Source organism: Nannospalax galili, unplaced genomic scaffold, assembly GCF_000622305.1.
Source record: "Nannospalax galili isolate Female #2095 unplaced genomic scaffold, S.galili_v1.0 scaffold416, whole genome shotgun sequence".
Classification (NCBI taxonomy): Eukaryota; Metazoa; Chordata; class Mammalia; order Rodentia; family Spalacidae; genus Nannospalax; species Nannospalax galili.
This window is the reverse complement of record NW_008338125.1, coordinates 353855-366359: the sequence shown is the minus strand read 5'-3', so window position 1 is coordinate 366359 and position 12505 is coordinate 353855. Positions and strand designations below refer to the sequence as shown.

Here is a 12505-nt window from a genome sequence, read left to right as displayed (position 1 = left end):
CTCCTTCTGCCTCTCCTGCAGCAGGTAAGTGTGCAGCAGGAGACAGCCTCAGCTGGGAGTGTGGGGGGAAGTCAGGCCCAGACCTCCCTGTGGAGACTGAAGCAGAGGTGACTGAGGGGGAGGCAGCAGAAGGAGGACCTGCCAGGGGACAGGAGACCGACCCGGTGGGAGGCAGAGACAGGAGCCTCCGAGAGATGCGCCAGAGTCTGTGACAGAGTCCTGGCTCTCAGCAGTCTCTCCACTCTTCTGAGAGATCAGCATATGGCCAGAGAATTCTCCAGGAGTCCTTTTCCAACTACCTGTGTTGGCTTAATGGACTTGGGGCCTAGTTAGAACCAGCATTCTCCCCTGGAAGCAGGGCAGAGTGGAAGGAAATGCCTTCCGGGTCATGGAGACCACTTACCTTTTTCTTTCCGGAAGATCACAGCTCAGGGAGCAGCTGGTCTTAGGACCAAGGGCTTTATAAACCATTCCTACAGGACATCTAAAGCTTTGCACTGTCGTTTTCTTTGATTGTCCAGGCTCATTGACTCCTGCCGAGATGTCCTGCCAGCAGAGCCAGAAGCAGTGCCAGCCGCCTCCCAAGTGCCCCTCACCCAAGTGTCCCCCGAAGAGCACAGCACAGTGTCTGCCTGCAGCCTCCTCCTGCTGTGCTACAAGCTCTGGGGGCTGCAGTGGCCTTGGCGGCTCTGAGGGCGGCTGCTGCCTGAGCCACCACAGGCGCAGGTCCCACCGATGCAGGCACCGGAGCTCCAGTTCCTGTGACCGTGGCAGTGGTCAGCAGTCCGGGGGCTCTGGTTGTGGCCACAGCTCTGGGGGCTGCTGCTGACCTGGATCCTGATGCTGAGACAAGAGTTCAGGGGAAACAAGAACCCTGAGGACCCCATCCCGAATCATTCTTTGCAGAGCACCTGCTGGCTACTCCTATCCGGGGTTCCAAGCTCTTCCAGAAGCCTCTCTGTTTGATGCCCAGGATTCCACAGTCCCTGCCTCTGCTCCAGCTGAGGATTGCATATATCCTACACACATCTCTATCAAAAATAAAGAGTCTCGTGTTGTAAATGTTAGAATCTCACTATTCATTTCAGTCTGTCTGAGATCACCAGTCCACTTGGGTACTTTCCAATAGTTCCTTGTCCAGCACAACAGCTCTGAGACAAATGCTTAGCTCTGCACAGACAATAAAAATAGCAGCTGTTCTTCCCCTCTGCTCCTTGGAAGGGCTGCAGAGAGTTTTATCACAGGATGAGTGGGGGAGAAAGATGTGGGTTGTTGGCTTGGTGCTCTGAAATCTTTGAAAGGCTGATTTTTTTTTTTCCTCAGAAATTTCTAATCTATGGTATGATGCTTATTTTCATAAGCTGTCTTTAAGATCCTAATTACAGGAGAAATAAAATCATAAGGCAAAGAAATAGATATTAGGCAGAGGATGTACAGAAAAATAATACCTAGGGGCTGGTGATAGAGCTCGGTGATGAGCATTTCCTCAGCGTATTAGTATAGGAGAAACCCTAGTCTGATCCCAGAACCACTAGATAGATAAATAAACAAACAAAGCAAAGATGGAAGAGGGCAAAGCTTGACCGAGGGAGGTCATTAACGTAAGTACTTTATGAAGATCAAAGGAAAAAGACGAAATCTTAGAGGATTGTTTACTTTAATAAGGTTAAGGGGCAGTAGTTGAAAGTTTGGAGTTTAGTCAAAGAGGTGACTGTAGTATGCAAAATGAATATTTAGAAAAGGATAATGAGAAATGTTGCCAGAATTATAAGTATACAATATAAAAAGGAAACAATGGTGATCGTTAAACACTACACTACCCTGACACGGGAGTTAGAACCTTAATAGAGGCGTGCGTGACCTAAATTGCGAAATTAAGGTGCTTCTGAGGTTGAAATCATGTTCCTGCATGTGAGCAAGAAAGCATCTCACTTGGAAAGACAGAGAAATGCTGGCCCAGCTCTCCAGCTGCAGTTAAATTGCAAATATTAAGAAAATTGATCATGAAGGCTGAGTAGAAAAAGCAAAGAGAGAAATACTACAGAAAACTATACATCCAGTGAACTGAAAAGTAATTTGAATAAGCCCTGGAGTTCAAAAATACCCTGGGAGAAGTTTAATACCAGACATCTACCAACCAGATCTAAAAGACGAGATATTTATTGAAGTAGGAGCCACAGCTCTGGCTGTAAAGTTGAGTTTGAGATCACTGGGGGCAGGAACAGCCCGCAGGCTATAGAAGGGAAGGGCGGGCCCTCATGGAGGGAAGAGCTGTGAGTACCTGTGTCAACCTGAGAAGTGTGACACATTGCATGTGAGTGACACCAATGCAAACATCCAGCAGCTCCCTGCAACCTGAGACCATGTGCCTCAGGCTGGAACTAGAGGATCAGAACCTGCCATCTGACAAGGACGTCAGCGCTCAGCTCAGGCACCTCCAACCTACTTCAGCAACAGAGCTCCTGCTGTGCCAAGTCTGCTCTGAAGGCAGAGAAACTCACTCCAAAAAGTAACTGCGACACCAAGAGCTGAGGAGCTAGACACAACGAAAGAACAGAAGAAATCCTAGAAGTAAAGACCACAGCCCCAAACCTCAACAGGGTAACAAAGTTCCAACTCCTTGGCCCATTTACTCATCTAACACCCTCTCATTCTATCTGCTACCCATTCAGCTCTGAGTCCTAGAGATTCAGCAGGGAATCAGAGAGGCAGAATTTCATCACTTGGGAAGCCACATAAAAGTTAGAACCAAGTTCCTGATATTATAAGCAACACAGAGAGAAACCCCATAGCCCAGACCTCAGGTAGCCTCTCATCCTCTGGAGGCAAGTGGCACTGGTATTTACTAATAAATACTGAGAGGACACCAGCTTGGACAAAGCTTTGAGACAGTGTCTTTGACAGTGACAAAGCATTTCCCAGCTTCCACACCAATCACATGTGAGCACCAACAACATGAAATTAGTGCACAAGCAGGTCTCTGGCCCCAAGTCGTTCATCTACCTCCCTTGCTTCCTCTCTCCACAGCCCCACAGACACCTCACGGGTGCTCTTTTCTTTTTCATGACTATTACCTATTCATCACCTCATGGGGTAGCCTTCACCTGCAAGTCTTCCTGTAGCAAGATAATTTAACACAGAATTTTCTGTAATGTCTACTAAAAATGATAATGCTTTGTCAACTTTGTAATCAATATTTGTGATTTAAAATATTCGTTCCATTCTTGAATACGATATTCAGGAAACAATGTGTCTCTAGTACTATAATAAAACGCAATGGGAAAACACTATACAGCATACCAAATTGCAATGTCCAAGTCCCGGGTCAACCACTACCAAGATTTGCCCCTACATCCCTCCATACCGCCACACCCACAAGGGATTACTCACAGCTCAGCTAATCCCCTCAGCCACCCGGCCTAGCTGAATCATTCTCTCCCTTAAACTATTCCTGAAACTCTTTCAATGCACATGAAAATCACTATGCTACTGGGCATAAGGCTGTCTGGTGGATTTTAATTTTCAAATAATGTCACTTCAGAGCCTATAGATTTCCTGGATCTACGGGTCATTGCTTTGCAGCCTTTTATCTCCCCAGACACTAGCTGTTACCTGAAGAAGCAGGATGCCGATTCAGAACCACCTAACCCCAAAATGAATGCAGTTGGCAAACTCTACTTTATCTTAGACTCCTTCCAGAACCCTCCGCTCCGTTCTCCATCAGCACCAGCACTTTCAATGCCGATGTGGGCAGCCTGGGTTCTATGAGCTCTGGTTGATCTTGTCTTCTGACTGGCTTCCCAGGACGGATGCAGCAGCTACAGTTCTGGGGCTGCTGCTTGTTCAAATGCTGTTCTCACAGGTTCAGATCAGAACCTACCATTTGACAGGGCCTGTAGAACACAGTTCAGAGACCCAGAAGCACCTCCACCCCCACTCTCCTTTCTCCTCTCAGAGAGCCCAGAATCTGGAAACCTTCAGAGTCATGCCAGAAAAGGCAGTGCTGAGCCCAAAGTCCCTGGCACTAAGCTAGAGGAATTTCCACACACCCATAATACCAACACGTGCCTCAGTGGCTCATGCTTATTTTATTGTGTCTCTCTGCTCCACTACATGTAAGCTAGTGAGAGACCAAATCCACCTCGCCTGTGTGCAATCAAATACATGGTGTGTTATGTAATGCAATGCATCCTGTCTCAAATATTGAGTAAATGAATGAGTGAGTGAATGAAAGTCACCATGGAAGGTGTACAGGAAGGCTGAGTCATAGGTAATCATGGAGTCCTGGAACTCCTCCCGGAAAAACTCTTCACATCTTCCCAGTGTGCTGTGGAGAGCCTGGGAAGGGAAATTGCGAGGAACTTCCCAACTCGGCACTTTCTGAAGGGAGGAAGAAAAGAAGGAGAGAAAGGAGAGGAGGGAGGAAAGTGGGGGGAGGAAACAGTTGGGGAGCTGCTTGGATCCTTCCCCCACCCCTGGCAACTATGTGGGGAAGTCCACAGCTGTGACAGGAAGGATCACACCTCCATGTAGCACTATACCTCTGCCAAGGGCACGAGGATGACGCTGAGAGTCCAGTATCGGTGCCCCTCCCGCTCAGAGCTGAGCCACTAAAGTGCACACCCTCCACACGTGCCATAAGTGACTCTCCTCCATCACATGGGACTCAATCTTCTAAGAAATTCTAGTAAGAGGGTCTTGGCTGCTCCAGAGAGTTCAGTCTCTTAGCTTCAAAAACTCATTCATCTCTCCTTGTAACTATTTAACTCTCACGTCCCAGGTGCTGATGGAAAAGTTGTACTCCCACCTGTCATATCTTCAAAAAGATCTAGAAAATGGAATTGTTTTAATATTAGAGATTCGTCCAAAATCAAAATGAAATTCAAAGGGAAAGTAGTATTGAGCCATCAATTCCCAGGTTGCAGACAGCATCAGGTCACCTCCATTAGATGAGATACACCCAGCATCACCATCAGCCTCGCAAATTCCTTCAACAACATCATTTTGATCAAGCCCATCAACTGTCAGTCACATCTTCAGAACGTCCTTAGCTAATCCTGGCAGTCCTGGCAGATGAGCCCTCCTCTCTTTGTAGTTTTATTGTCTTCAGATGAATGGTGTGTGTCCTCTTCTCCCTCAGGTACTTTCATCCACTCCCCTCCTACCCAGGGACTACATGTTCCCGGAGCACCAGTGAGGTTCCTTCAGTCACCCTGTCTTCTCTGACCTCCTTTAACCCATTTCCATGCACGGCTCACTCTAAATGCCCAGTGTTCCTACTCAGACACCCCCATCCCAGAACACATCTGCTTGCCCAATTTCCGAAAGAGACATACTGAGTTTGGGAGGAAGAAGGCTGGCACCCAAGGAACTGCACTGCATGGTTAAACTTATATTGCAGCATGTACACATGGATTCAGACTCTTTAATCATGTCTGCCCAGTTATGTGGCCGTGTCACAGTCAACTCTGAATTCCACAGCCGAGAATAAGACGTGGCCTCTGTTGAACATGTATTGTTGCCTAAGCAGAAGACAGGCAAATGCCAGGTCTTGATTCCCTTTTGTTGTCACATGACAGGAAGCTGAAAGCCTGGCGCTGAGCTGGGGATGCTCGGTACTATGAACTTCCTCTGGTACGCTCCTCCTGTGCGTCACAGACCGGCAGTCCTCAGTCTACAGGATCTTCTAGCTTCCATGAAATCAGATGTACATTTAACTGGAGGCAGCTCTTGAGCTAGAAAGACTGGGGGGGGGGGCCCAGCCCCCCTCCCTCAGAGGAGGGGAAGCAGAGGGTATGGAAGGAAGATAACAGGAAGATAATGGGGTGGTGAACACCTGCATGACTGTTTCAGGAGGTCTGTGACTGCAAAGGCCCCAGATGCCCAGCCACCCTCGTCCTCTTTCTGTACATGTTCTGAGAGAGTTGCCCATCCTGCTGGTCATCCTTATGAAAGCTTCACCCTAGCAGGTTTAATCTCATTTAGGCTTACATGGAGATAGACTTTTGGGGAAACCATCCAGAAAAGAATGAGTATTCTTTTCTTACAGGAAGCCAATGAGAAAGGCAAAAGGCGCTCTTCCTCTGATATAAAATCAATTTCATTTCTTTCTGAGAATTCTTAGTTCAGAAGTGAAAAATCAGATCTATGAAATAGAGAAGTGATGCTGACTAGAGGTTTCTGCACCACCAAGCTTACTCAATTCTAGGATCATTAACTCCTCCAGAGATGCCCTACCAACAAGACCAGCAGCAGTATTGGACCCTAAAGTGTATATATCAGTCTTCTGCTGTGTCCCCAGTCCCCAGAGTTACTGCAGGGCTTGGGGTGACAGCCACTGCCTAAGCCACCTCAGGCCTTTTCTCCTTCATTGGCACCAGACCCAGAGTCCCAGCTGCTGTAAACCTCCTGGGGCTTCTGGTCGCTGCCACAGTTCCAGACCGTGCTGTTGATATTGACAGTATAGTTAAGAAGAAAAGTTTTGGCGGTACCAAGCACCCAAAGTTGCAAAGATAAACCTCGGTTGAAGGTGTCCACCAGTCCCTGTCCTTGTTCTGAGCTCTGAGTCCAGGCTTGGGAGAGTTAAGTGTTCCCAGATGTCTCCACATCCTTGTTCTTGTCAGATCTTGGCAGCTCTGAAGTCTGGCTATGGAAAATAAAGTGCTCCTCTCCACTTCTGCTTCAACTTTGTTCCTTCTAGGCCTGCTCCATGGCTCTCCCCTTCTTTCCTCCTAGGCTCAAGACTGTACACAGTCCGAGAACAACAGACAGTGCTTGACTCACAGGGAGACCATAAAGAGTTTGTATGGTAGGAATGAAAAGAGGCTGGTGGAAGATAAACGGTTATGGCAGGGGAGCGGGGAGAGACAGCCTCTTTACAGGCTCACAGGACATTTCAGTTCATCACAGCGGTGAAAGGATAGCGCAGTCCATGACACCAAAAGTGTTATGATGGAGGGAACTCACCACAGGAAGAGAGCACAGACCAGAAACATGGGTGGTCATCTTCCAGTGCCCGCCCCTAGTGACCTGCCCCAGCCAGCCAGGCTCTACTTCCTAATGGCTCCACAACCAACACCATCACAAATTGAGAACTGAATGTTCAATGTGGAGGACATTTCTAAATCAAACCACAATAGAGAAAAATGGAAAGATGGCTACAAGGGCACACACAGAGAGAAACATGGAGAAAAGACAAAATAAAATGAGGTCATTACTAGGGTTATACATTGAATATATTCATATGATCAGAGTCTGATCTGCTACTTACTATACACCAGGGGCCTGACATTTGTGAAAGCTTTCGTCCTCACTCTGATCTTTTGAGTTGCAGACCTCCCTTCTCCAACGCTGTGATGGAGTTGATCAACATGGATTGGTTTTCCAGGATATCACAGCGCTTCAAAGTCAATGCTCTGCTGAGGAGCCTGTCTTCCTGACCACCGTGGTACCCTAAGTTCCTTTAAAATGTTCTCAGATATGTGAAGATATGGATAATTGCCTCTGCACTTATTCTAATCTGCAGTACCTTGCTTTTGAACTTTACGTCACTAGATGCATTAACCATGTGCGCCACAGTTTTAAGCAGCTGGTCTGTCAGTTTTCCATCCAGAATATGGCACTCAGCTTTACCTCATGGCTGAAGTCACTGGCCTTGATTGCACTAAGAGTACCACTTTCCCCCTGACTGCCAAGTCTGTAGTTAACAGTATGCAGGAGAGTTTTGAAAGCTCTTAGGAAATAAAAACTAGAAATTTATTTTTTTTTTACGTTCTCAGTTCTGGGCCTTTGATTTACAGCTTAAGGCCTACACCCACTGTGTCATCTGCCAGGACTCTCTAGAACCAAGCTTAGAGGTCCACAGTGCCAGGAGAAGTCCTAGTGTAAGGGAATCATGTCAGAGATGTGGAGAAATGGATTCAGAATGCCTGTCAGTGTTCAGCCATGGATGGGGGGGTGGCAGGTGGGTCCCAATCTCTCCCTGGGACACTATTCGCTGTTGGTAGATGACAGGGGAGAGAACCATCTTCCTCAGTGATGTGGCAGCTAGTGAGCCCCCATGCAGCAGTGGGTAGTTCCACACCCGTGCTCACATGTGTGGCCCTGATCAAACTCAATGAGTCACAAAAGAAAAACTAACCAAAAAGACATGAAAGGAGGAAGGAGACTTATAGGCAGGAGAGGAGGTGGGCAAGGCTGGGAGGGAGGCGGGGGGACTGTGGTCAGAGTGTATTAGATACACATAGGACATTGTCAAAGAACAAGCTTAATTTTTAAAAATTGCAAAAACAATCAACTAATAGTTCAGATTTAAGGCACTGATGCGGTCAGTCAAAACCAGAAGCTACCTCAGGTGTGCCTGGCCATAAAACGTGGCCCAGGCAAGTGGTTCCCATATGCATAGAGACAGATTTTTCAGTCTCCACTGGGGGACTTGCAGATCAGCCCCCAAATCATTCGTTCATTCAATAAGTATTTATGTGATACTGGTCCAGACACTTGAACCAACACGAAACCAAAGTCCCTTTCCAAGGAGCTAAAGTTACAGTGGGTCTATTGGAAGACCTTCTGATATCCCCCTGGGCAGGAGTATTGAACAGAAGTGATTCTATATTCACTTGGATTCTCATTCTGGGGCATTGGATAGATACTGGTAAAGTGTCACTAAACTCAGTGAAAGCAGGCATCATGGGTAAAATGTGGTATAAAAGGATATTCTAATGTCTGCTTGCTTCCATGCCCAAGGTAACAGCTAAAAAGGCAAAGGATAAATTAAAGAGTCCAGTGGCGAAACACTTGAGAGATGAACTCCTGTCTCCTTCCCAGACTCTTTTTCTTAGACGCCAGGCCTCAGCGAACAACCACATTCAACCAAGTGTTTTGAAAGACCTTCAGTTTTTCACTTGGGGCTACACAGCCTTTCTTGTATTAGAATAACCAGATACATTTAATAATAATGTTGTGTCAAATGCTGTCATTTTATATATATTTTAAGTTCAAGTCATTGTTCCATTCTTATATATATTCAATGTATTGATCGGGATTGACTACTTCTACTGCTATGATAAATGCAATGGGAAAATTCGTGGAGTTTACATAACCGCACTTTTCACACTCTCTGTATACTTTATGTCAGGTCAGGTGTTCACAACTTATCATCATAGCATGTAAATTGTGCTCACACTCATCAGTGATCATTCATCTTTAGGTTCACCTCTCTTAGCCACACCAACCAATTTAAATAGCTCTCTTCATTGGTTCTCTAAGAATTAATATTATAGTCATGGAGATGCTGACTTATTCTTCCCCTGAGACCTTAGACGCCCCAGAGCTCCCTTGACACCCATTGTCCCTCAACTTAGAAGTATCTCTCCTACCTACTGCCCTCCTGATAGCTTTGGATCTACAGCTCCTTTTTGCTGTCCTGCTTGGATCCACTTTCCTTGGACAGAAGCAGGCTCCACACATTGTTCGTCTTGTCCCTCCGTCATAGCCAAAGATAGCAAGTGACAACATTTGGAGTCACCATTCACTCAGAGTCACTGCAGAGCCACTAGGGATGAATGCCCCAAATCTCTGACCTCATGCCTGAGGACTCCCACATATGTGGATTACAACATCTTCTGTTGGATCAGAATCATTTTACTACTTGTCTTTCCATCGGACATTGTCAACGTAAGGAAGGGTTATATCTTCTTTGTTCTTGAATCTCTTTTGCCCAGCAGAGTACACACCGTTTTCTCCACATGAATTGCTTTGAAAGCTGAATACTTTTAATAAGTGAAAGATCAGTTCTATAGCTACAGAAACACTAAGGAGCAGATATTTTAATAGTGGTGGGTTTATTGGATTCCTTCTCTCTGTGGAGCCCTTGATAGCTGACACAGTTTTAACTTCGGGCTAAAGAAGAAAACTGCCCGCTAAATAAGAGCTGTTACCCCCACTTCATCCCAATCCTTCACCTCCTGTCTGCAAAGTAAAGTAACAAAGGAGCCCCAGCATTTAATGAGTCCTCACTGTAATCAGGATCCCTCCCTCAAATTGTTGTTTCCTTTCCTCTACCTTCTGAGGAAAATTTCCTAAACTCTGGGTTCACATCCAAGTCTGAAATAGGGAAAAGTGTAAACAGGCATGATAGCATGACACTATTTTCCATTTTATTTCATCCAGGGTCTAAATTTCCCCCTAAATTGTCAAGCCTACTATGAAAGCTAGCCCAAGTATTCCCACAAAGTACCTAGACCAGTTTCTTGCCCAGTGCTCATCCAGTCTCTTTCTATTGATCCTTACCTCTGGGGACTGCCACAGCCTCAGCTCTGGAGAACGCTCCTGCCTGACCAACCACAGGCTCTGCCTCTCCCAGCAAGCACAGCATCAGAGCTCCTGCTCCTGTCACTCCCATAATGACCAGTGCCCTGGACACAAAAACAGGGTGGGATGCTCCACTGAGTCAAGTGAATATGCTCATATGCTGCTTTTTCCTATTCCGTCGTCCATCATCACTACACCTCCTGTGCTAAGATGTCTCATTAGCAACAATGGAAGGAGTGGGAGACTCTTTCAGAGAATTGATTTAGCCTAGAAATCATGCATGTAGCATAAATTCTAATCTTTTTGCTTTTAACCATGTGCCTCAATAAGTATCTGGTCTCCAGCCTTCACCATGTCCTAGTCTTAGTGACACCGTCTTGGGTCTAATTTTGAGAACAACCCTCAGCATAATCCTCCTGTGTGTTCCCATCCTACAAACACTTACAGCATTTGTTCCAACTTCTCCGTCAAATGGATCTGTGATTGGATTATTTCAAATGTCCTATTTACTACTCTGCAGCTGCCGACACCATAATGAATGAACCCGAGTCAACTCCGAACCCTGTGGAGGTGAGACTTTCCTCAAAGTATTTTCCCTGAGCACATCACCAAAGTGACACACCTGCCCAGGATCTATGCCAAATCAATATGTCAACTCCTCTCTCATGTTCAAGAGAGATAAGCTTTGACAAAATCGTGGCAAAAGATTGCAGTGAAAAATTGAAGGCGTATATGGTAGGTGTTGAATCCAAAGAATTTGTCCCTGCCTTTCTGCCTCCCCAGGATTTTTTCTTCCTTTTTCCTTCTTCCCCATGCACTGCAGGTGAGTAGCACAGACATTCTTATCATTCCACACCCAAAATTCCTCCCCTCTATCTTTTGGCCCTCTAAAATGCTCCTATCCCTAGAAAACTTCCTCTCTAACCTCCAAGAATGCATCATGCCCTCCACTCCCAGTAACTTCCCAGGTACCACTTCTGAGTAACTTTTTCACACCAGTGTATGGTCATTATGGAACTTCTACTCAATTTCCCTGAACTGTGTCTTGCCTGTTGTTTGTGACACAGAATCGTGGAACTTATTTGAACTGATACTAAAAGCAGAGACTCTAAAAGATGCTCCCTTAGCAAGTCCACCACTATAACAGTCATCTGGCTGAGGGATAAAATTCCTAATTGCTGGCCAGGCTTGGTGATGCACATCTTTAATTCCAACACTCGGGAGGTAGAAACAGGCAGATCTTTGTGAGTTCAAGGCCAGCCTGGTCTACATAGTGAGCTCCAGGCCAGCTGAGGCTACAGGGAGAGCCTGTCTCAAAAAGACAAAAAAACAAATCCTAATTGCTTTTCTGCAGGGACCTCTAGTCATCTAGGAGTTGCCGCCACAAATTCTTCTTTCTGTTGACTTCTGTTGTAAGGGAAAGACCCTTACCACTGAAAGATAAAGGGGAAACCATAGCACCCTCTTCTAAGACAATGACTCCCCTATCTGAAAAAAAATCTCATGAAAATCCAGCATTCTAAGTATGTAACTAAAACAAATTGTCTTTTCATAGGTCTGTGGTGTTCAGCGACTTCTTGACTTCTTTAAATAGAGTGGATAAAGGTCATCTATTATTTTGAGCTTTGAGGCTTTAGCCAGTATCATAATAACAAAATAAGATTTTAATCCAGGCTTCTTTTACCGGGGGCATCCATCGAGAGCTTTCTCAGAGGACTAGGAAGGCATGTATACCTTGAAATCACACAACTTAACCACAGAAGGAAATAAGATTCTATATGAGAACCTTAGGGCACATGTCTGCAAATCAGCGTTGAAGGTATGTGGCATTTTCCGGCTACCTCTTCCTCTCTTCCTTAAGAGCTTCACAGTTGCTTGATGCTATGGAATGTAACTGTTAGGAGGGTGGGAAGGACTGAACTAAGAAGGGACTGAATTGTAAGCAAAGGGAGATGAATTTTGTGCTGTTGGTCCATCCTAGATTTCTGAGAGGAAGGTTGAAAACACAGCCCAAGTACCTAGACCTGAGACCCTGCACCGCGGGTTCCTATAGTACCAATTAGAATGACTACGTGAGACAACTCTGCCAAGAATCATCTAGCCAGACCAGTCTCTGTATTTCCTTGATGCATTGAAACCGTAGAGAGTGAAGGCTCCTTGGGATGTGAGACTCCTGGAACTGAAGACCACCAAA

The 12505-nt window shown here is 45.9% G+C and overlaps 1 protein-coding gene across 1 annotated transcript; it reads left to right on the top strand.

The window, feature by feature from the left end:
- Positions 1 to 541: 541 nt before the first annotated feature.
- On the top strand, positions 542 to 829 carry LOC103734064 (late cornified envelope protein 3B-like). The gene has a single exon (XM_008832956.1). It carries the CDS (start codon positions 542 to 544, stop codon positions 827 to 829), a length of 288 nt encoding a protein of 95 aa, XP_008831178.1.
- The last annotated feature ends 11676 nt before the right edge of the window (positions 830 to 12505 follow it).

Coding starts and splice junctions, on each gene's coding strand:
- LOC103734064 (XM_008832956.1), top strand. CDS start 542: ATGTCCTGCCAGCAGAGCCAGAAGCAGTGCCAGCCGCCTCCCAAGTGC.